The sequence below is a fragment of the Sciurus carolinensis genome, chromosome X (assembly GCF_902686445.1).
Source record: "Sciurus carolinensis chromosome X, mSciCar1.2, whole genome shotgun sequence".
Classification (NCBI taxonomy): Eukaryota; Metazoa; Chordata; class Mammalia; order Rodentia; family Sciuridae; genus Sciurus; species Sciurus carolinensis.
The window spans coordinates 59,542,320-59,568,154 of record NC_062232.1 but is presented as its reverse complement, the minus strand read 5'-3'; the positions used below and the strand labels follow the sequence as shown (position 1 = coordinate 59,568,154).

Below are 25,835 nucleotides of genomic sequence, written 5' to 3'. Positions count from 1 at the left end.
TCTCCCCCAGTGGGCTGGGGAGATAGCTCAGTTGGTAGAGGGCTTGCCTCACAAGCACAGGGCCCTGGGTTTAATCCCCAGCACCACAAAAATAAAATAAAGAACTGGGGATGTAGCTCAGTTGGTAGAGTGCTTGCCTCACAAGCACAACACCCTGGGTTCAATCCCCAGCACTGAAAAATAAAATAAAATAAAATCTTCCCCACTCTAGCCAGACAGGGCTTCAAAATCAGACTATTTGATTTAAAGGAAACTCAAAAATGTGATAGTTCTTACATGTCCCATTGCTGCAATGTAATATTTAACCCACAAACCCCTAGCTAATGACACACAATTTCCAAAACAGATGACTTTGGATTTAATCACTAACACATACAAGTTCCAGCAAAAACAGGCCCACCTCTCTTTATACTGAGTGGCCTGACTAGGACCCATTGAGGTAGACATCTGTCTACCTCAGTCAATAAAAATTCTGCCCTTCAGGACCTTTTCTTCAACAAGATCCACCACCCCATCCCAGAATTTTAAGGATAAGGTGAAAATTTGAGAAAGAAGACAAAGTCTTCCTGGAGAAAAAAAAATCAGAAAAAGACAACCTCATGGGCATGTGACTATAAACTATAGTTTATAAACTTTAACTGTTCGTCTATGCTCTCTCGTTGTAGGAGTTTGGAGCATTTTTCTTTTAGAAAATTTCTGCCATAGAACTTTGGCCTAATGCCAGAGCCATGGCCCCTTATGCTGAGTGTTGTTTTCAATAAACAATGCCTTCTACATAACAGTGATCTGTGTCTGATGCTTGAAACACGCAGTCATTGGAGTCTACACACCGTCTTAAGATGGCTGCCAAAAACTGCTCTATGAAGCCTGTTTTGCTCCACCCAGGGGATAATTTCCACAAGCATCATTGCTCTACTACCTCATCAAGTCTGCTTTCCATGAAGTAAATAGATGTATCCAAACTAGGATTTTCCTAGCTTTTATAATTTGACTTAGAGGAAAAGATGACATTTGGCGCATTATCCCCAATACGACACAAACAACTTTGCTGCTCTTGTTGTTTTTACATTTTTGTTGTTTTTATGCTTTGTTTTTTTGTTTTATCAGGGTTTTTTCTTTTACTAAACCTTATACATGGCGTTTCTGTTGTTATAGCCTCTTAGAAGGAGTACAATTCAATCTATCTTAACAGAAGCTGGTTTGGAGAAACTAACTGAGCCCTAATCAAGCATATATCAGAGCCTCCTGGTCCACAGAATTTCAGGTGACTGGTATTTCAAGACTTCCACTTGATAATACAAGTGTTCCTTCTAGATATCTAGTCCCCTAATAGTGGGACCTGGTTCCTGAAACTTCTTCAGGCAGTCCCCTTCACTCTTCCAGTTACCTGATGGACATTATTCAAATAGTCCTGGTCTTATGGTCATGAGCAATCCATGCATGTCCTTCTCCCTGGAGAACAGTCAACCTCTTACCCTACGCATATCTTGGGCAACATTATACAGTTGGATTTGAGGTTACAAGACTTTCAGTCACTGGACCACTATTAGCTGTGCATTGTCCTTCTCCACGGTTCTGTTGCCCAAGGCATTTCTAATTCGAGCCCAAAAGAGTGGCCTCTCATGAACATTGTCTGGCCAAGTAATAAATGTTTGCCTATTCACAAGTTTCCTGAGTCGGTGGTAGCTGGATAACTTATAGTTTGGGATCTCTTCCAAGAAGATCAAGATAATAACATCCTCATGCTCATAGAACATCTTGATACTGGCCAGCTGCACTTCAAGCCGACACCATTCACTGTGGAGGTAGTGGTTACTGACCACACACAAAGTTTTACGGCTGGTATCAATGGCATTCTGAATGTTTTCAAAGATATCCATACCCGGTTCAAAGTCCCGGTGGTGAAGACAGAGCTTAAATTTGGGCTGGCCACCATCTTCTAGGGCTGGAACAAGCTCTTCATATACCCACTGCTCATCAGTGGCAGTGAAAGAGACAAAGGCATCATAGATGAATTCCTTCTCTGTCCTGTGCCATTTAGCCAGGTACCAGGCTCTAAATATGTAGAGTCCATACCATAGAGATGAAATTATCTTGGCACTGAACCAAGAGAAGACCATGGTTGTGAGGACCAGGCTAAAGGAACAAAAGAAGTAGACCTTTCCAAGGTCAAAATTACACATGGTATCATCAAAATCTATCAACAAACTCTGGGTATTTGGCTGCTGACAGGGGTAACTCCGGAGGTAGGGGATATGGACATCTGCCGTGTTTGTTGACCAGTTTTTGAACCACATATTGTCACAGTTGCACTGCAGTTTGTTCCCATAGACATCAAAGTACATCAAAGACTTCAGATTCTTCAAATGACTTTGATTAATGACTTTCAGATTATTGAATCTTAAAGAGAAGACCTGAAGGCTTTCTAAGCCAGAGAACATGCCGGGAGTCAGTGACTCTAAGTTGTTGTTTTCAAGACGCAGCATTTTCAGTCTTTTGAGTTTTTGGAATAAGGAAGTATTTAAGTAGAGACTTCGGTCTCCAGCTTTTGTTCCTGAGATATCCAACTTTGTGAGATTAACCAAGGGGTCAAATTGGAGGTGATCCAGGAATACCCTGGAATTTTTCCTAGGAATAGTTCCTGCAAGCCACTCAGCCCTTGGAAGAAGTTGGTTGGAACAATCTGAATCCCCTGTTTTTGTCCTTCAAGGTTGAGTTGTTTCAAAGACTTCAGGTTATTGAATGGAGGAAATGGCAAGGTCCTAGTGGTTTCATATGAAATTTTATTATAACTGAGATTCAAAACTTCTAGATTTTCAAGGCCCAAGAAAAGGTCTGCATGAAAACCTGACAAGCTATTGTATGTCAGGTCAAGATAATATAGGTAAGTGAGGCCAAAAAATGCACTGTTCTCTATAACTTCCAGGCGGTTCCTGGACAGAATCAGAATTTTGAGTTTTTTCAGATATCGAAAGGGTCTGTGCTTCAGAGTACGAATATTGCTGACTCCAAGATCTAAGCTCTCTAAATTTGTAAAGTGAACAAAGGAGGAACTGTCAATCATTACTATCCAGCACCCAGCTAAGTTGAGCTCCTTCAATAAATACAGCCCTTTGAAGGCCATATTATTGAGGTGTGTGATAGGGTTTCTAGAGAGAAACAGAGATTGTAGGCTCTTCAGGGGTGAAAATGCAAAATCCGGAAAGCTTTTAAACTTGTTGTGGCTCAGGTATAGAGATGTCAAGTTCTGTAGGGAACTCCAGGTCTTGTTGCTGACAAGGAAAGCTGGCACTTGTTTAGATGCAGACTTTGGAGGCTGGGCATAGCAACAAACTCACTGTCATTGAGATGAACCAGATCACTGTTTTGGCTCAGGTCAAGGGACAAAAGCCTGGTGCAATTGGCAAGATGTTTTATGTCCCCTGCATCAATGACATTTTTCTGAAAAACTAATGCTTCTAGTATGGGTAAGTTTCTGAGGAGGTGACACACTGTATTCAAGTTTAAGTGATTACCTCTAAGCTCCAAGTTGCTGATGTCCATTTTTCTTAGATTCTGAAGGTATTTGGCTAGAAGCATCTCCAGTTTCACCAGTGTTCCACTCAGATTCAAGTTCCTCAGTTGGGGCACAGTTTCTAGATCCACATTCTGAATGACTTGGTGTCTATTCTGAGAGACATCCAGAGTGGTCAGATTAGGCAGTGACAAAGCAGAAAAATTTAACTCCATTAGTTTGTTACCCTGAAGACTGAGATGGGTCAGGGACACCAATGACCTTGGTTATGGTCCAAGGAGATGATACTGTTATTAGTAAGGTCAAGGTATTCCAGGCATGGAAGGTGCTGAACTGCTTCAAGAACATTGGAAAAAATGGTGATAAAGTTTCGAGACAGGCTCAAATGTTTTAATTTGACAAGAGGGACAAAGGCAGTTTTGTGAATATAAGTAATACGATTATGGCTCAGGAGCAAAGTCTCCAAGTTGGACAAGCCCTCAAAGGAGTTGTTCACACTTTCAATCTTATTTTCTACTAAATTCAGAAAGGTCAGGTTTCCAAGTTCCTTAAAGGCACCCTCACCAATCTTCCAAATGAAATTCCATTCCAGGCGCAAGTCCACCAGGGCAGACAAATTAGCAAAGCTATGAGGAGGAAGAACCTGAATTTGGTTTTGTGTAAGATTGAGGTGAGTAGTGTATCTAGGGATGTCACCAATGGCATCTGTCAGATTGGTGATCTTCTTCCGAATGCAGAACACGTGATGAATGTTTAATTCATACTGTGTGCATTTGCGGAACCCATATGTCTCGACCAAAGACAGTAGACAAAGCCCAATTAAAATGAGCCCAAGCTGTTGAGAAGGGAGAAAGCTCTCTGAGCTCATCCTGTTGGCCCCAGGCCTCAACGTTACCATAGGAAAAAAATCCCTTCACATTGTGCTGCTAGTGTTTGAAGGAATGGTCTCTCCATTTCGACTTTGCTGCAAAGAGAGAGAGAAATATTTTAGATTTTAGTTATATTTCTTTCTCCTAGTAAGTAATTTCATAGTTGCTTCAAGGAATCTAAAAAGCTCTGCCCCAAAGTGAACTTCCAAGCCCATTTCCAAAGCAATCTTTGTGTATCAGCAAAGACATACTGTTTTTCTCCTACAACCAAATTGTCAGCATGTGGAGGCAAAGGAAGCAATTGCATATTTAATTTAATTAAGGCAATCTAAGAATTTCCTCAACCCTCCTTGCACCCTTGCACAATAAAATATCTCCATTGCTGTTTGGGCTGACACCCGAAATTCTACCACTGGAAATGTATTGTCAATTGGTTAGGGTCTGTGGATCTCAGTCAAGATAGAAATAAACATCCATGATAGGGACAGAGAAAAAAGATGTATAGGTCACTTCTTACCCTAACATGAACAAATATAGGAGTCCTGGATTTAAAGGACTGAGTTACTACAATTTGCATTTACAGTTCTCAGTCAATTATATCTGCTATTGGTACAGTATATGACATTGACAGTAAACAAAAAATACTACAATACTTAGTTCTGTCAGTCAGTGTGCTGCCCAAGGTTTCTCCAGCCTTGCCTCCAGTTTCAACCTGTTCCCAGTCACTTGTGATGTAGTGAAAAGAGCACCAGCTCAGACAGACCTGGGTTCCAATCCTGTGTCGTTTCACAAATTATTTAACCTCTCTGCCCATGTTTCCTTATCCATACAATGAGATGATAACACCTACTCCCTCATAATGTCATGATGATTCACAAGACTAATTATTGAGCTCCAAAACTCAATAAAAGGTTATTCTTGCTGGTCATGATGACCCACACATTTATCCCAGCAACTCAGGAGGCTGAGGCAGGAGGATCACAAGTTCAAAGCCAGCCTCAGCAACTCAGCAAAGCTCTGTCTCAAAATGAAATAAAAAACAGAGCTGGGAATGTAGCTCAGAGGTAGAGCTCCTGGGTTTGATCCCTAGTCCCACAAAAAAGGTGTTCTTTTCTTTTCCCATTAACTCGAGACAGATACCAGCATGCCATCTTTGTGTGGATTCTAGCCCTTGCCTCAAGAGCACTAGCAGCCCCAGAGAAAGGAGAGGAAACCATATAGTTGAATTGTTTTTTTCTTTTGTATGTAATTTTATATACACACAAAGATATGTAATATATTTTCTAACATTGATTGTAATTCTAGAGATCAGAAAAAATATCCATTACAGAAACTGCTCTCTCTCTATATATATGTGTGTGTGTGTGTGTGTGTGCACATATATATCAATATAAATATATATGATTGTTATATATAAAATTGTTTATGAACCCCTTTGTTGAACATATATAGACAAGTTTATATATATAATATATATAGATATAGATAGATTGACAGAGAGAGTCTAATAGAGAGACAAGGTGTATACACAATAGAGATAGAAAAAGAGAAAGAGTTGTAAACTGGTTCCCCACAAAAAATGGGAATTTCTTGGTACACTCATGATCATGACAGCATTTCTTTGAATAGAATGACAAAATGTGACTTTTAAAAGCTTTTATAAGCAATGTAAACCACTTCCTGAAGTCTGAAATATTAACTAACAAGAGTAGTCCATAAGAGAACCAACATTAGTAACTTGGTATTATCCACTTTTATAATTTTTACAATTCTAATAGTATTAAAATGATAACATTGTCTTTTTACTCTTTTTTAAATTTATTTTTATTTGACACATAAAAATAAAAATGTACATATCCATGTATACATGTATCAAACATTACAGCATCATGTTACAAGTGCTCAGATTCCTGGAAACATATGTAACAGTACCATGAAGGATTTGATATACGTATATTGTGTAATATAAATCAGATCAAACATATTTATCTGCTGAAATGTTTATCCATTCCTATGGTAAAAAACTTTCAAGCTCCTTTTCTTACAGCTTTTTAAATGTACAGTACATTATTATTATCTATAGTCTCCCTACTGTGCAGTGGCACACCTCAACTTCTTACTCCTGACTGCAAGTACCCACTGATGAACTTTCCCCATCCCTCCCCTCTCCTGCTGTTCTCAGCCTCCAGGAACCACCGTTCTACTTTTAACCTCTATGAGATTAACCTTTTTTAATTCCTCATGTGAGTGAGATCATGCTGGACTTGTGCATGGCTTATTTCACTTAAAAATGATAACTGTTTCTATCCATGTTGCTGCAAATAACAGGATTTCATTCTTTTATGACTAAATATTATTCCATTGTATATATGCACCACATTTTCTTTATCCATTCGCCAGCTGATGGACACTTAACTGGTTTCCTTTTCTTGGCATTGTGAATAATATTGCCGTGAGCATAGCTGCAGACATCTCTTTGACATACTGGTTTAATTTCCTTTGGATATATACACAGTAGTAGAGATACTGGATCCAGAATAGTGGTAGATTAATTGTTAATTTTTTTGAGAAACTTCCATATTGTTTTCTAGAACAGGTGGACTATTTTACATTCCCACCAACAGTGTGCAAAGTCTCCCTTTTTTCCTGCATCTTTATCAGTACTTATTATGTTAGCCTATTTTTAAAAATATTTTAGTTGTCAGTGGATTTTATTTATTTATTTATTTATTTATTTATTTATTTATTTATTTATATGCAGTGCTGAGAATCGAACCTAGTGCCTCACACATGCCAGGCAAGCACTCTATCACTGAGCCACAAGCCCAGCTCACCTTAGCCTTTTTTGATAGTAGCCAAACTACTTTAAGATTTCCTCTCATTCCAGTCAGAATAGCAATTATCAAGAATATAAGCAATAATAAGTGTTGGCAAGGATGTGGGTGTAAAGGTACACTCACACATTGCTGGTGGGATGGCAAGCTGGAAATTTGGAAATTATGGAAAGCAGTATGGAAATTCCTAAGAAACTTGGAATAAAATCACCATTTGACCCAGCTATCCCACTCCTTGGTTTATAAGCAAAGGACTTAAAATAAGCATACTACAATGACTCAGCCACATCAATGTTTATAGCAGCTCAATTCACAATATCCAAACTGTGGAACCTGGATGCCCTTCCACAGCTGAATGAGTAAAGAGAATGTGGTATACACAGTGGAATATTACTCAGTCTTAAAGAAGAATGAAATTATGGCATTTGCTAGTAAATGGATGGAGTTGGAGAAGATCATGGTAAGTGAAATAAGTCAATCCCCAAAAAACAAAGGCCTAATGTTTTCTCTGATATGTGGATGCTAACTCACAATAAGGTGTGTGGGGGTGCTAGGGATGAATAGTGGTACTTTGGATTAGGCAGAGGGAGTGAAGGGAGGAAAGGGGTATGTGGGGTAGGAAGAATAGTAGAATGAATTGAACATTGCCTTTTCTTGATATTACTTAAATATATCATTTCCCCCTTCTTCCTTCCCCTTTTCTTTTTCAGCCCTCCCTCTCTCTTCTTCAGTGTAACTGGAAAATGTGTTATGAGTTTTCAAACATCTGGACTATCAAACTTTTTTTCAGATGTTCTTCCTCTGCCTTTCCTTCCCCTCCTTTCCCTTCATTTTCTTTCCTTCATTCTTTCCTTAGAGAACGGTACTTTGAGAGAAAAGAAAATGGGGAAGAAGGGCTGGGGTTGTGTTTCAGTGGTAGAGTACTTGTCTAGCATGTCTGAGGCACTGGGTTCGATTCTCAGTACCACATATAAATAAATAAATAAATAAATAAATAATAAAGGTACTGTGTCCATCTACAACTAAAAAATATCTATAAATAAAGGAACAACAGAATGAATCAAACAACATTACCCTATGTAAATTTATGATTACACAAATGGTATGCCTTTACGCCATGTACAAATAGAGAAATGACATGTATCCCATTTGTGTACAATAATAAAAAAAAGGAAAAAAAAAATAAGCCAAGCACAAAAAAATAAATAAATAAAAGGAACAATGTTTATTTCAAAAAATGGGGAAGGGGACAAAATAACAGAACAAAAAGAGAAGGAAACATGATTGTGAGCAGGTGATCCATGAAGGCAAGGGAGAGGTAAACATTTCATCTATGCTGAACCAAGGAAGAAATTGGGGAATCAGGAAGAGAAGGGAGGGAAAGGGGAAATCATAAGAAATATTGGGAGCAGAGGAAGGGGAAACATGAAGATAATGCAATTAGAGATAAGACAGTCTAGCCAGTAAGGTTCTGTGACATGATATCTGAATATTTGTGATTTTGGGAATCTTTCCATTTATTTGATGGTCATTTGAATTTTTCTTTCAGTAACCTGCTTACTTATATCATTTCTCAATTCTTCTATTGAGTTTTTGGGGTATTTTCCTGATGACTTGTGGGCATTTTTGTATATTTTAGATATTAATCCTTTATTGGTTTTAATGATTTGAATATCTTCTGTCTCCTATCACTTAAAATTGATTATGAATTCCTTTGTTGACCAGAACATGTTAATTATAAATGGCAAAAGCCATCTCTTTTAGGGCCTTGTGCTTACAAGGCAAGCACTCTATCGACTGAGCTATCTCCCCAGCCCCAATTCTGCTTTTCAATTCCTGTTTAAAAACATTTTGCCTGGCCAGATGTAATGGTATACACCCGTAATCCCAGCTACTCAGGAGGCTAAAGCAGGAGGATGGTGAGTTCAAGGCCAGCCTCAGTAACTTATAGATCCTGCCTCAAAATAAAATAAAATAAAAAGAACTGGAAATGTAATTTAGTGATACAGCACTCCTGGATTCAATCCACAGCACTACCAAAAAAAAAATGGGGGGGGGACCCTGTTAAGAGTACATTAGAGATTGTACATTTAGCTTTACCTTCTCACATCTAAACTGTCTTAATTCCATTTATTATATTATTTAATACAGCTGCATTTTATAATTATTATAATATAATCCAGCTATATTTTCCAATTAGTGAACCAGCTCATTGCAAACTAGAAAAACAATCTGATGCCTTTCCAAAGCTTTAAGGATATCTTTATTCTGTATCAAATTACCATATGCTAGAATGTATTCCCAAACTTTATTTTTGTTCCTTTGTTTGCTTATTAGTTCCTACAAGGGTACCAAGGCCATTTTATTACTGTGGTTTAAAAGTATGTTTTAGTATCTAATAGGGCAAATTATTCTCTTTGCTCTTATTTCTATTACCTTTGACCTAGCCCAGCCACCCTGCCTGGATCTTGGCTGGCTAGATTCAGTTGCTCACCTGCATAATAGGCAAAAGATGGAAAAAGGAATATTTTGCAGGTTGATTAAACCAAAGAAAAGCAGCTAGATTGTGTCTCCCTCTGGTCCCACAGAAACAGTTACAATTTATAGAAAAAAAAGCCATATGTAGATTTGATTAGCCTGTGCTAGACAAGCCTGGGCAGGGACAAATCTCCACTCAGCTTCCTTGGTGTCAAGTCAGGGGGAGGTCATTCCTTCTGTCTCCACTCAGTATGAGGAAGCTGCTCTCAATTGTAGAGGGACCCCCATTATCATAGGGAGTTATGAAAAAAAATCCATTATAAATGTTAGTCTACCAACCCTTTCCCAAAAACCTGCTGGAATTTGGTTTGAGATTGCACTGAATTTGCAAATTAATGATTTGATTGGCAAATCACCCCAAACATGGACACAATATATTTCCATTTAGTCAAAACCACCTTTAAACTTTTAAAGAGTTTTAAAATAGGCTGTGTAAAATTTTGTGCTTTAGGTTCTTTCCTGCAAAGAAAATTTTATCTTATTATTTTGAGGGTTATCTTATTCCCTATCTTACTTTCTAGTTTGGTATAGCAAGAGTACTAGAAATCTTGAATTTTTGTTGTTGATGGTAAATGTAACAAGCTTTCTAAACTCTCTTAATTAGTTTTCAAAATAGAACTATTCATTCTGTTAGGTTTTATCTGATAAAATGATTATATTATTGCTAGTAATGGAAAGTAGTCTTTCTTTATCAAATTCTTACATTTTCTATGCCTTTCTTTTATATTGATCTTATGATATCCTTAATGCTATCTTAAATGACATGACAACCTTAATGCTATCTTAAATCACAGTGATGATAGAGGATAACTTTCTATCATTGAGATGGCATCTATAAGTTTTATATTAGTTGTTATTTGCTATAGATTTTGATATATGTCAAGGTAGAAAAATCACTTCCTACTCCTAATTCTTTGGGGAGAGTCCCTATTGAACCCAGGGACTTTACCATGGAGTTACATCCCCAGTTCTTTTTATATTTTATTATGAGACAGGGTCTTGATAAATTGCTGAGGCTGGACTTGAACTTGAGATCCTCCTGCCTCAGCCTCCCAAATCATTTGAGATTACAGGCCTGCACCACCACACCTGACCTTACTCTTAATTTTTAAAGGAAGAACGTAGTTGAGTTTGGCTAGAAGAAAAAGAAAAGCATTGGAATAGAGCCATCAACCAAGGGAGTGTGTATAGGGGCAATAAACTTAGGAGATTAAATTTTGCACAAATGATAGACTGGTTTAAATATGGAAGGAACCATAAAAATATGCATTTTCATGGAAGTACATATTGATTCATTTCAAACTCTGCAAGGTAAATAGTCTTAACACCATTTTACATATGAAGAACTAGAAACTGAGAGGACAGGGCTTGCACAAATATTGCATAGCTAATATGTGGAAGATAAGTGATTCAAGGCAAGGTTTATATCATTTGAGAATCTCATGCTCTTTGAGGAGACACCAGAACAAATGTAGTGATGATGTACTCTATCTTAATTATTGCTCTGAAGAATGCTCATTTCATTTTAAAATGCTGGACTATTTCAGAAAAGATGGAGTCTTAAGTTTATACCTACACTTTATATTCATCTCTATAACGCATTAAATTAAAAAGCAATGCTCTAATGACAGTTTCAATTTCGATTTTAAGGCAGCCCACCGATGATATGACTGAGACGAATAGATTGATTCAATGCTAGGTATGCAATGCTTCAAGGCTTTTTGGCCTACAATATCAAAAGGCAACAAGAAGTGGAAAAAAGGAGAAGAGAGCCATTATACAAATAAATACCAAAAATAAAAAGAAGAAAAAGAGGAGGAGGAAGAGGGAGGAGTAGGGGAAAGGAGAGGAGAAGGAGAGAAAGAAGTAATAGTAGAAATAAATATGTCTTGCATAAGAGTTGGGTGGCTGGAGAAAACTGAGTAGAACAAGATGACACAGCCAAATTAGTGTGTTCTCTGTTCTCGAAGATGGCAAAAGACATAATTGTGAGCCCTAAAATGTGTCCCTCTTTGCAACAGGAAATTTCAAATAAAAGAAAATAATAATCAGACTGTCCTAATTGTATACATCCAAAGTCATCTACACATCCAAATTTCCTACCCTGACAAGGGCCACAAAGGGGCAAGACTTGTTAGTAAATTTTCCGTGGGGGCAGGACTGGTGGAGGAGGTTTCTTTTACCTGAAGCTGCTGGTGATACTGTAATCAGTTGCAACATCAGAGTAGGAAGCTGAGACCTGCAAGCCAGAGAAGAGTTTTTAAAGGTAGCCAAAATGAAGGGCTTCTAAAATCAGATGTCAATATGTCATAGGGATGACATCAGAGAACAGTCAAGAGTAAACTGGGATGCACTGATCATGCTGACATAGGTATTTCAATCTGCGTGGCAAAAGTTCTACATCTTACTACAAATAATAAACTAACTGGTTTATAAAAAAAAACAAAAGAGTAAACAGGAAGCAATCTTGTGTTTTTTTGCTGCTTGCTTTTACAGACCAATTACAGTTGCTTGATGAAAGGAAACTTTGAAAGGACCAGGAAAGGGCAGAAAGTCAATCCCTTCCTGTTATGGTATTAAAAATAAAGCAAGGATTGTGAAGAAATAGTTTTCTATAGCAGAGTTGGAGCCTGTATTCTTCTGGATACATTTTTATACTGTTATTGTTTTGCTCTACCTACTTAGTTTATATGCACTTCAGAAAAATTTTACCTAGAGTGACCATATTTTCTGAAGGGAAAATCAACACACCCTAGTACAAATTTGTCTTATGTAGGTTTAAAATATTTTAAATGGAACTAGTTTTAAATATTTAGGATGTACTTTTTACAGTATTATAAAATTTAATCTAAAAGCATGACATTTAACATGTGATTAAATATGATATTATTTGTGGACATTTTAATTAAAAAGTTGGCATCAGCTTTCAGTTTAGAATGTAATCCTTCATTTTTAAAAACCTTTTATAAGAAAATAAGATTGGACCTATATTACTTCAATCTATAATATTCTCCCCTATGTTATATGACATGAATGGCCTGAATAGCAGATCTTCTACTGAAAAAAAAGGGATTTAAAATATTTGCATCTTAAATATCCCTCAATGGCTCATGTGTTAAAGGCTTACTCTCACTGGGCATGGTAGCACACATCAGCAACTTGAGAGGCTGAAAAAAGGAAGGTCAAAAGCTTGAGGCTAGCCTTGGCAACTTAGCAAGATCTTGTCTCAAAATAAAAAATAAAAAGGACTGGGGAAATAGTTCAGTGGTAAAATGTTCCTGCATACAATCCCCAGTTTTAAAAAAAAGGTTTAGTCCCCATCTTGGGGCTATTAGGAGATGGTACAACCTTCGAAGATGGAGCCTAGTTTGGGGTCTTTGAGTCTCTGGGGATGTGCCCCTGAAGGGGATAATGGAAACCCAGTTCCTTCCTCTTTCTCTTTTTTGCTCCCAGACATGAGGTGAACAACTTTGCTCCATGACACATTCTGTGCCATGATGTGCTGCCTAACTACAGGCTCAAAAGCAATGGGAACAACTAACTATGCACTGAAACCTCCAATACTGTGAGCCCAAATAAAACTTTCCTTTTTATAAGTTGATTATCTCAGGTATTTGTTAGAGTAATAGAATGTTAACTTACACAGATGCCTTGATACCTTGCCTGGTTTCCCTCAATGGTGACACGTTACAAAACTGTGGTATAATATCACAACCAGAAAATTGGTATTGATATAATCCACCAGCCTTTTTCAGTAAAAGAAAATGAAGGAATAAGTCTATCTTAACGATATCATTGCCACATGATGTCCCTACTTTTAATACTGATTATAATCATATTCTCAGGCAATTAACATTGGCCAAAAGATTTAGAGAACTTGTTAAAAAGGGAAGACTTCAGAAATTTTTTAAATTAAAAAGACAGTATAAACTGGGTGTGGTGGCACACTCTTGTACTGTCAGTGACTTCAGAGGCTGAGGCAGCAGGGTCACAAGCTGGAGGCCATCTTGGGCAACTTAGAACATCCCTGCCTCAAAATTAAAATAAATAAATAGGCCTAGTGGAAGATGATTAGATCATGGGGACACCACTCTCATAAGAGATTAATGTCCATCTCGAGAGAGTGGATTAGGTCTTGTGGTGACTGCATTAGTTCTCTTGAGAGCAAGTTGTTAAGTGAGGCCACCCCACATACTTGGTTCCTCGTGCGTGTGGCTAGTTTCCATTTCACTTCTCCACCCATGTGATGCAATCAGAGAGCCCTTATAATAAATCAGGACCATACTGTTTGGACTTTGCAGTCACCAGAATTATAAGCCAAATAAACCTCATTTTTCGTATCTTACCTAGTCTCAACTACTTTGTTGTAGCAACAGAAAATGGAGCCAGACAAGTTGCAAAAGTAATGTTTAATAATTACAAAAAGTAGAATTAGGAATCAGCCTCCTATAGTTTTAGACAGAAAGTAATTTATTATTATTGTTTATACCTCTCCACCTTTACAAGTAATTTGACCAAGTGAAAAAAAATGTGGGCTTTAGAATCAGATTTGAACCCTTGCTCTCTGTAACACTGCACAAATCACTTACCCCCTCAGAACCTTACTTTTGGGAAATTTACAATTTTGTGAATGAGTGTTAATAATCCACACCTTACAAGGTTAAAGTATTAAATGGGATAACATTGCTGAAATTATCTAGCACAGGACTTGGCATGTGGCAGGTTCTCAGTAAATGTCAATTCTTGTTAAGCAGGAATCAAGGCTTTTATAATATCTTAAATAGAATAAGAACATAGAAGTCAAGCCTAAGTCTTAAGTTTGTTCTGAAATGACAAAACATTGTGTTTGTTGACAATACTGTCAGTTTTTCATGATCTGTGTAACCTAATTATAATTTCTAAGTCATACAAAAGTAACAAGAATATTATTTACCAGAATTCAGGGAGAGGGTTCTCCCCTATAGGAGAAAATTAGCCAGAATGAAAGAACAGATCCAGGAGGGGTTACATGTATCCCAGAAGCCTGATGGCAAAGAGCACAAGTTTTTAGGTTTGTGGAGAAAGAAGAAGCAGAGAGAACAGTCTGGAGTGATGAGTAAAGGGTGCAAGAATGAGGTAAGAAGAAACAGACTGGAATCTGGTTGTGGAGACATTTCAGGAGATGAATAAAAGAGGAATTTTACCAAGCTTTACTGTGTTTTTGTTGTTGTTGTTGTTGTTGTTGTTGGGGTGTTTTTGTTTGGTTGCAGTGCTGGGTAACAAACCCATGACTTCACATGTGCTAGACAGGCATTCTAACTCTGAGCTACATTCCCAGCCCAACTTTTACTGTTTGGCATACTGTATAGATGCCTGTACTGCGCCTTTAGCAAATTTATAGGTGAGGACTGTAATTCAGTGGGAGAGCACATGACTAGTATGCACAAGGCTCTGCATCACACAAAGCAAGCAAGGAAGCAAGCAAGCAAGAATATCTAAAAAAGAAATCTACCAAAAAGAGTCTCTTTTCTGAAAGGTTGTCAATGTTGAATTCGTGCTTTGACTCTGCTAACATCAGCCCACAAGTGGACTTAACTTTTAACAGCTGTAGGGCAGGTCCAAAATGACTATAGTTAGACTCCCTTGCTGAGGTTTCCAGTGGTTTATGCTTTCAGTGTATAGTCAGGGTCATAAGCACTCTGATTCAGCATATGTACTCAGGGCTGTAAACATTTGCTTGTGAGCATGGTTCCACTGATATAAACTTTTGGGGGTGTACCTTCTTTGTCTAGCCTGCATATAAAAAAATCCCTATGGAAAAGACTCCAAGTGGCTAAATAAAACTGGCTGGAGGTAAATGTAACTGGTTGGGGGCTGAAACAGGAGCTGGGTGTTGGCTAAGGGCTACTGCTGCATCTGAATAAAGCATGTCTACTATCCCAACTGTGTCTTTCATCTTCTTCCACCTTCCAGGATCCTGAATCTGTTTCCTGGGTCTGAGTCCCTACCTGACAACATTCTACATAGCTTAATATAAGTTGTTTCCCATTGCATCTCTTAGTAGAAGGAATTGCTCATTTCTTGGATCCTAAGAAACTTGAAACCTATGCATTCTCTAAACACATCTGAAAAATCCCAGGGGAGCACCTGATATTTTCAAACCACCCCTTTCCTGGAAAGTAATTAAAAGAGATGGGAAATTCTTGACCTGAAGTAGGCTCATCTTTTTAAAAAATATTTTTAGTTGTAGATGGATACAATACCTTAATTTTATTTATTTTTTATGTGGTGCTTAGGGTCAAACCCAGTGCCTCACACTTGCTAGGCAAGCACTACACAACTGAGCTACAACCCCTGCTTCTTTGAGGTCAGCATAACCTGGCTTCAATTTTCAGTTCTGTCATTCGCCAGATAAGATCAAATTATATACATGTTTCAGCCTCAGTTTCCTAATCTGTGACCTGGAATTCAATTAATGACCCAATTGTCAACAAAGTTACTCAAGCCATAACCTTGTTGCTGAGCACTGAGCCACTAGGCTCCTGGGCAGCATGCAGCCTCCTAGTATGTTACAACAGGAGTTCCTTGTACTCCTGGAGAACTGAACAGAGGGACCATGGAGCCAAGTGAAGTACATACAGCATAGGAAGAACTGTTTTGTGATGCTGAGGGAGCTGCAGAGATCCTCTTGACTGTACTGGCAGGCCAGAGACATGTCCAAATTCTTTTCAGCAAAACCCAAGAAAGGAGCTGAAGGACACTGTAGTTCACTGAGGCATAGTTTTACTTGTGCAATAGGACCTGATGCTGACTGGGATTGGAAGACAAAGGGTGGGGTAGGGGTTGGGGAGCAGTACAAGTTATCAAAACCAGAAAGGCTCGGCCTTAAAGAGCAAGGTCGTGCAATAGATTAATCCAAGAAATAGCAGTTTACTTAGTTCCCAAATCACTTGGAAGCTCTCAGAGCAGATGGGGCTTTTATCACCCTGATCTTTCCAATCTTAGAAACTACATTAGCTGTTTTTGAGGTGTGAGAGTGAAGAGTGAAAGTAGAACACAGGCAGAACATGGAATAGGCTGCTACTCCCCTTGACTTCTGCAAATGAGGTTGGAAAACTCAGTTTGAGAAAAATGAACCCTGCAATTCACTAAGAGGTGCCTAGATGGTTACCCATTTGCTCCTTTCCTAACAGACATCAAGATTCCTAGCCCTGTAGATTAATATATTCTGGAATCATTCACTGATCCTAGCCCTAAATATCACCCACAGACCTTTATTGCTAATCTAGCTTTTAAAAGTAGTTAAAGAACCAGGTATGGTGGCACATACCTGTAATCCCAGCAACTCAGGAGGGTAAGGCAGGAGGATCACAAGTTCAAGGCCAGCCTCAGAATTTAGCAAGGCCCTAAGGGGCTGGGGATGTAGTTCAGTGGTAAAGTGACCCTGGGTTTAATCCCTAGTACCAAAAATAAAATTGTCGAGAATCCCAGACCAGGGAGGAACTTCTAAAGGCCATCAAGATCTTGAAGCAGTCTTGTGCCTAATATAAGACAGAGGATTTCTCAGTCTATGTGTTAAGATCTTCAGGGAAGGAGATTCCAGGACACTCCTGGTAGTTTATATAAGTGTTTGTTTTTGTTTTTGTTTTTGTTTTTGGTGGTGTCACCTGATCCTAATTTTCTTGTCTTTACTTAGTCATTTAAATGTACCACCTTTTATTTGACTTTTTTAGAATTAAAGAGAAACTGTAGCACACAATACCTAGGATCAACATAAAAATGACATGTGCCTATAAAAATAATGCTGTAAATGCAACTGAGGTTCATAAGATATACTGGAGACAACAGGAAGAACTTCTTAGGTTTGTTCTGAACAAAAAGAAGGAAGATAGAAATTGACATTCAAAAATTGTTTTTAAAAATACAAAGTTCATAAGCTTATGAGATGAATTCAAAACCAAATATAGATTATTTTGTTAATAAATTATAATAAAGATTGTGTGAAAGATAAGGAAAAAAAGGAAGGTGACATAAGAAGGATAACCATACATAATTTATCAACCAAATAAGAATACTTTTGAGAGTGAAAGGGGCACCAAAATAACAGGCACTAAGAGAGCTTCGCCAGACTGCAAAATCTTGGACAACCTGACAATAAGCTAAAAAATAAAGAGAAACCCAGACTACTCAACTGTATTTTATTTATAGTTTCTGAATTAAAACAACAAGAGCAATGTTTTCAAGTTGAAGAGGATAGAACAAATATGGAGAAGAAGGAGCTGAATGACAAGATATTTGAGGTATTGGTAAGTGAATATATAGCTGTTTTAAACTCATGCATTCATTTGTTAATTACATACACATTTGTTGAGCACCTACTTTGTTTCAGTTACTCTTCTAAGTGATGTTCACATCAACAAGGTGTATAGGGATGGTCCCTGCCCTTGATCAATAATTCGTAGAGAGATGGATTTACATCCATAAGTAAATTATGTGACATAAGAATAAATATCTAATATATAAATAAGAAAAATGGTGTAGGAATTAAAGTCTCCAAGCCCAAATCAATAACATTCAAAGAAAGTAGGCTTCTTAGATATAATTTTGAAAAAACTTACTGCTGGCAACCTTTAAGTAATTATAAGGAACCAAAGGAACCAAAGTTTTAAAAACATTTACTTATTTGAATTTTGCAGTTTTCTTTTTGTATCTTTTTTTTTTTTCAGTGCTGGGGATGGAACCCAGGATCTTGTGTATACTAGGCAAGCACTCTACCACTAAGCTACATCCAGCCCCAGCACCTAGGAATCCTGTGTTCCATACAAGAATCTGCATTTTAAAAAAATACCTCTGTGTACAGTTAGGATGATTAACTACAGCTCTAATCCAGTAGTTCTTGCTGCAGAGGAGATATGTCTATGGAGCCAAAGTAGCTGAGGGGGTCCATTGCCACCAGTTCTTGCAATTATGCAGGAAATATTTCAAAAGAGTTGCACGGAGTATAGAAGCCTATTAAGATAGTGAGAAAGGAGGATGACATACAATATAGGCACTTCATGGACTACCTCCAGAGAGAATGGTGTGGCTCATACAGAAACTATTTTTTGTTTGTTTGTTTTGCAATACTGCGGGTTGATCTCAGGGGCATTCTACCACTGAGCTACATCCCAGCCTCCTTTAATCCTTTTCGTTTTGAGACAGGGTCTCACTACTTTGCTGAGGCTGGCCTTGAACTTGCAATCTTCCTGCCTCTACCATACATCCTTAGTCCCTTCCCTTTTCAGGAATACCTTTGAAGGATACTGGTAAAAGCCACAGGATAATAGAACTTGGAAAAGAAACTCGGGAATTCCCCTCAGGTATAACCCTTGTAAATGTGACCAGAGTAGGCTTCTGTTCTCAGAGTTAAGCTTATCTCCTGTGGGGAAACTTATTTTGATCTGGCTGCCGACAGATCTGTGCACTCTGTATTAGGCCCTAGTGAAACTGTAAGGTCAAACACTGCTGTTCACTGTTGGGCCAATCCTGCCCCTCAGAGAATAGGGGCAAAGGGTATGTATGTGGGGGTGTCTGCTTAGCTGTGGTGACCTTGGGGGGTTTGTGAGCTGATTGTTTTCTGCAAACACATGGGTAGAGATTGACTTGATAACTGAGGGTTGGGGCTAATTCCAATTTCCTTAGCAGTGTTTTGGTGCAAGGACAAAGAGGAGGAGGTCATCAAATCCTCAGAACTCAAGGCTGAACTCAGATAGGTGATGCCAATTGTTCACAGAGTATGGTCCCTGGGACCAGTACTATCAACAGCACCTTGGAACTTGATGAATTCTTGGGCCCCTCTCCAGATCAAGTGAATCTAAAACTCTGGGGATGGGACCCAGCAATACATGGTGTAATAAGCCTTCCAGGTGATTCTGAGTCATGTTAACGTTTGAGAACTTTTAGGTAGCTAGTCTGCCATGAACAAGTGGGTGGGAGAAGGAAAATGAAGAGTGGTAACTTACAGGAAGAACCTCAGACATATATATCAAAGAGAGTCCATACAGGACAGGGAACCATAGGGAACCTTATCAAAACAGACAAAAATCTGGAAAATGGTAACTAATATGCCACACTTTCCCCCACCATAGTTAATTAAAACTCCTTAAGAAAACTATTTTTTCAAGATCATCACACCCCCACCTCGTTGACCAGGTCATCAAGACCCTCCCCTTGTGACTAGGTCCTCACTGACTCTCACACAAGAAATTTGCCTTGGGGAAAATAAAGGGTAAAACAATAAAACAAAACAAACAAAAACACTTCAGGAGGGAATGTGAAACTTAAGCAAGAACAAAGGAACCCCAAACCCCAAACCCTTAAAAACCGCATACTCTGATGGGAACAGTGACAGACACCTCTGTGAAAAGGTACTCCATCTCAGAAACCTGCTATGAATTCAACTCTGACTCACTTATTATTTTATAAATTATTCTAGGCTTTGTCTGTGGAATTGATAGGACTGGATGCTTCCATTTCTACCCTTGAAGTTTCTTTTTGTTTTGTTCTGCTTTGAGAGAAAATCTCACTAAATTGTCCAGGCTAGGGTCAATAATCCTCCTGCTTCAGCCTTTCAAGTAGTTGGGACATCAGGTAGGTGCCATAGCACTCAGCTGGAAGTCTCATGACAGTGCTATTATTTGAACATTAGGGTGGGGATGGAGAAGATGAGAAAAGGAAATAAGCCAAAGTCTGTACTCTAGTCTGAGGGGCCAACAGGACTTGCTGCCTCAGAATTGCTTAGAACTTCACAACTTATAGTCCTGTCATATCTCTCCATAGAGGTTTACAGAAGAGAAGAGGAGGCCCAGAGAATTAGCATGACTTTATACTAAGCTAGTAATTGATATGTATGATTGAGATTTAAATCCAGGCCTTATACCAGGTATAGTGGTGCTCGCCTATAATCCCAGCAACTCAGAAGATTGAGGCAGGAGGATCACAAATTTGAGGCCAGCCTCAGCAATTTAGTGAGACCCTGTCTCAAAATTTAAAAATAAAAATCAAGAAGGGCTGGGGATATGGCTCAGTGGTAAAGCATCCCTGGGTTCAATCCCTGGTACATCCCCCCCCCAAAAATTGAGGCCTTATGATCTCATATCTAGTGCTCTAAGCACCTCAGCAGAGCTGATGCAAACACAGTCCTAAATGCCTGTTCCCCAAAGGCACCCCTTGGACTCTGTAATGTGGGTCAGAATTCTGTCTGGAATTCTACCCCTTCCCTTCCTTCTAACTGCTTCTTCCTGGAACATCAAAGGTATGGTGAAACTCTACCAAAAACCACTGCAATGGTCACAATGAAAATTAACTCTAAATTTGGATATGCTCTTTTAGAGAGTTTATTAGACTGAGCATAGAGGTGCCTTTTTTTTTTTTAAAGCAGGGATTGAACCCACAGGTGCTTAACCACTGAGCCACATCCCCAGGCTTTTTTTTCTTTTTTTTTAGTTTTTAGTTTGAGACAGGGTCTTGCTAAGTTGCTTAGGGCCTCATTAAGTTGCAGAGGCTGGCCTCAAATTTACAAACCTCCTGCCTCAGCCTCCCAAGTTGCTGGGATTATAGGCATGCACCACCATGCCTGGCTATGGAGGTGCATTTTTAAAGCACTATAATAATTTGCATAGCAGATTCTACTCAGTAGTTACTGAAGTACCTATCTTAGGATATATGTGGGGATTCCAAATTCTTAAGTGCTGCTTAAGCTATTGGGTTTAGGCGAAAAGGTAAAAGCAACAGGGGGCAGGGGCTTGTTGGGTAATGTAAAAACAAATGCTAGTTCACCACCATGTAATGCCACTGTCTATGGTAGAAATTCTAAAGTGAGTTACTTTGAGGAAATAAGTTTTTCATGATCCTTCAGTTTTCAGCAATGCTATCTATCTCTTGGTACTATTCTGGGAAAACAAAAACTTCTTCTCAATTCCCCTTATATTGCTGGAAGGCAATCAAAAGTCAAGGAAAACAACATACCTGTGAGAAGCTCTTTGTACACATCCCTGTTGTTCATCATCCTGTAGTCAGATTTTTTTCTAAAATAGATAGCTTCTCTATTAAGAATCTTCAAAACCTCAAGATGATTGCTCTAAGCTCTTAGGACATGTGACGAAAATCCAAAGGCATTTCCTTCCTCTTCAGACCTCATGGGTTTTTTTATGGGTACTGGGGGAGGTTGTTCTGAAATGCTGAAATATTGCTTAGTGTTTGTTACAAAAGCAAATCGGAATTTCTGCTTATCAAAAATTCCTCCAGATTTCTTGCTCCCCAGAAGCTCTTGGGGTTGCTCAGTTGGCTCAGGCCCTGTGTTTGGAGCAATTCCACCCAGAAAGCCTGGAATTGCATATATGGATTGGTAGAGAGAAGTCTTTCTCCTCTTTCCTTCCTGGAACTTGTGTGCTTCCTTTTCATCAAGATAGAAGAAATAAAATTAAAAAAAAAAAGAAAAAAGTAGACATAAAGGAAGGACAAGGAAATATAATTTTAAAGTTCCACATGCTTTTTCCAGTCTGTTACTCTTAAATTTCTGGGAAATCTGTAAATCTTAAAGTTTACATAACTTCACCTATTTATGAAAATTATCTTGTACACTATTAATTAGCTTAAGCAATAAATAATTGAGCAAAGTGTGATGGGTTGACATTTGACTCCATGGAAATGTTATAGGCCAGGCTACATGGGCAATGACTAAACAGACTCCATTTTACCTTGAGACATGGGCAATGACTAACAGACTCCATTTTACCATGTCATGTAGTAAACGCTTCTCCCATGGGAACACCCGCCTCTGTACCCATCAACAGTTGCTTAGCATGACATGTTTGGCAATAAAAAATGACGAAATGGCAATTCTTGTATAATGAAAATTGTTCTCTTTTGGATTCCTAGGTCCCTAAACAATGTACCATGTTAACAGCGATTGTTTAGATGTTAGTAACCATTCTTTAGTTTATACCTAAATAAGGTCATTTTGAACCACTTCCCCCTCTGCTAATGATTTCAGTTCCCATGATGTTAGTTTATAATTTTAAATCATAGCAACAGACGCTTATGATTGATGTACTGACTTATGGTATAAAAACCCTTTCAACCCTATGGTCAGGGCTGTTCTCCCAGTAGCTATTTTTGGGGCATTGTGTGAGACAGTCAGTCAGTGGCTTAATAAAGACTCCCAAATTTGGGTTTCTCAGTGTGATCAGTCTGTTCTTAAGTTACACCCCATAACACAAAGAAACTATAATTTAGGGAATTTTCCAGCATTAGTTACTATTCAGACAATGGAGACCACATCAGCCTAAGAATCCTGAGAATGGTCAGACCACCATAAACCATCTTGTGATCACCAGACTGATGTCATTCCCACACACTTTCTCATATCTACACCTCACCAAGTTTCCTTTAAAAGAAGAACTGGAGAATCCCAAAAGTGCCTCTCACTCTTGAGATGGTCTCACTCTCTCTTCAATGTGTACTCCTTTCTTTACTCCAAAAGGTGTCTCTCCCTTGAAATATCCCTCATTCTCCCTTGAATATGTGTCTGCTTTCTTAAAAAAAAAAAAAAAAAAAAAAAAAAAAAAAAAAAAAAAAACTCTCTTTCTGTGTCTCTGACTGGCATGTGCTGAAATTCTTTTCCATCACATATGCCAAGGACCCTGCTTGCCCTGACTCAAGTTCCCTCATCTCTAACAACTTCTCAGGACTCTTCCAGTAACAGCCCCAGATGTGGTGAAACCTTGAGACCAGGTTGCCTGAATGCTTCCTCCCTTTTGACTTCTTTATTCTACCACAAATTTGGCTTCCTGATTGAAGGGCTTTCCAACATTGTCCTGCATTTACTTTGGTATGGGGTATAGAACAGATTTTTTTCTCTTAAAATTATGGCCAAGAGAAGCTTACAAAGAGACTGAATCCTGAAGTCACCACACTATCAAGAAATGATTTGAAGGAATAACTAGAGGGTGGGAAGAAGAAACACCATGAAAGTCGACTTACATGACCAGCCTTTGGCAGAACTGAGAAATTTCTGGGCGGGCCCAGATTATCATTTGACAGTTGTGTCATACTCCAGAAACTTGAGGATACACCTTCCCCTGATAATTTAGTACACCTCACTTTTAAGCACTGGGACCACAAGTAGAGGTATAGTTCAGAAAAAGAGATAAAAGCAGAATTATATATCCTGCAATAACTTCATAAAGGTGAGAGGTTGGACTATCCCAGAACAAGATCTTTTATTTGTAGATCTGGAAACATTCCCTACTAGGATTCCTGAAGTTTGTGTCAATGCCTTCTTGATGGGAGGACTCTCTTTTAGCTTTTTCAATACTCTCATACTATGCACACTCTCTTATTTTCCAGTAATAATAATTAATGGCAAGGATTATAGCACATTTATCATGTGTCAGGCATTGTAAAAAGTACTTTATATGTATTTACTCAGATAACAAACAACTCTCTGTACAATCAGTGTTATTATTATTTAGATAAGAAAACTGAGACAGAGAATAATTAAGTAGCCCAAAGTCTCTCTCAGCCAGTAAGAAGCCGAACTGCCATAATATGCTGTTTAGCCAGGCTCCCTCATGGTTTCTCTCCATCCGACGTACTTTCTGCTGGTGTGCTGGGCAAGTGTCTGTTCCTTGGGATCCTGAATCTCTCTTGCACAAGGCACTGCTAGCTCTTCTGAACACTGGATAGGCTCTGAGATCTACACATTAAAAAAAAAAACTTTATTTTATCTATTAATTTAAAGGTCACACGAAGTAGCACCACTCCCAAAACAGTTTTTTCATTCATCTTTCTGGGAGAACTATTCTCTATCAGACTTTCCTTAATAAGAAGGTATTTATAAGCCTACTGGCAAGAAATTCTCCCATTCTTTACCACTCAGAGATGGCTTCCTTATAATTTTTTTTCCAGAAAAAAATCATGCTCGTTTCTTCTACCTGAGTACAACTGAAGTTCAAGAAAGACAAGGTCAAAGTCATATTCTGGCTCATCAGGTAATACATGGAATAAACTCTTTGATAGTCAAGTGCTGTATTTGGAGGCAAATACACCAGAATGTTGTTCTAACCATCAGAATTATACAAGCTCTTCGAACCAAGCATAGCCTGTAAACCAATGAATTGCAATGCCACAATGAAGAAATATTTATTTGCACGGTTTTTACTTCCTTAAAATAATAAAAAGAATTCTATTTTTGTCAGATTTTTTTTCTCTTCTTTTGCTTTTGTTTTTCTTAAATCAGTTCACAACTTCTTCCTACCTCTCCTGGGTATGACAGGAAGCCATTCAATTTTTCAGTCTGTACTTCTGGAGAAATATCCAGAGGGTACCTGGAGGAAAGAAGAAAAGGAGAAGGAGAAATGACAGATTTAAGATTGATTTGCTTGTGGTACTACGGTAACTCCTCCTGAGAACAGGAATGGGCATGGGAGGTGGCCTCTTCTTTATTTCTCCCTTAAATGATCTACAGAGAGAAAAGGGGTCATTGCCTGGTCTTTCAAGAACAGAGTCAAGGCAAGAAGGACAACACTTAACCACTGAGCCATGTCCCCAGCCCTTTTTATTTTTTTATTTTAAGACCAGGTCCTGCGGGCTGGGGATATAGCTCAGTTGGTAGAGTGTTTGCCTCGTAAGCACAAGGCCCTGGGTTCAATCCCCAGCACCACAAAAAAAAAAAAAAAAAAAAAAAGACCAGGTCGTGCTAGGTTGCTTAGGGCCTCACTAAATTGCTGAGGCAGGAGGATCACAAGTTCAAAGCCAGCCTCAACAACTGAGCAAGGTCCTAAGCAACTTAGCAAGACCCTGTCTCCAAATAAAAAGTAAAAATAACTAGGGATGTAGCTCCGTGATTAAAGTGCTCCTGGGTTCAATCTCCAGTACCAACTTAAAAAGGAGAAGGGGAAGAGGAGGGGAGGGGAAGTCAAAGGAGGAAGAAGAAGAGAAGGAGAAAAACTAATATGTTTGCAAAGGTAACCCTGAACTCAATGGGAAAAAAGAAAGTCAAGAAACCAGTGATGAATAAAAAAGAATGGTACAGAGACAGAAAATTTATCAGAAAGACTG

General features: G+C 38.5%; 1 protein-coding gene and 1 non-coding gene across 2 annotated transcripts; one reads left to right on the top strand and one right to left on the bottom strand.

The window, feature by feature from the left end:
• Positions 1–161: 161 nt before the first annotated feature.
• On the bottom strand, positions 162–21,865 carry LOC124972153 (toll-like receptor 13). Its single transcript, XM_047536392.1, is given in 6 exon segments — positions 162–2,617; positions 2,620–3,279; positions 3,282–3,782; positions 3,785–4,478; positions 11,939–11,994; positions 21,741–21,865. Coding segments are annotated over 4 exon segments (2,874 nt in total). The 5' UTR covers positions 4,413–4,478; positions 11,939–11,994; positions 21,741–21,865; the 3' UTR covers positions 162–1,532.
• A 3,501-nt stretch (positions 21,866–25,366) lies between these two features.
• Positions 25,367–25,440, top strand: Trnat-cgu (transfer RNA threonine (anticodon CGU)). The gene has a single exon. It is a non-coding gene; the product is annotated as a tRNA-Thr (tRNA).
• Positions 25,441–25,835: the final 395 nt, after the last annotated feature.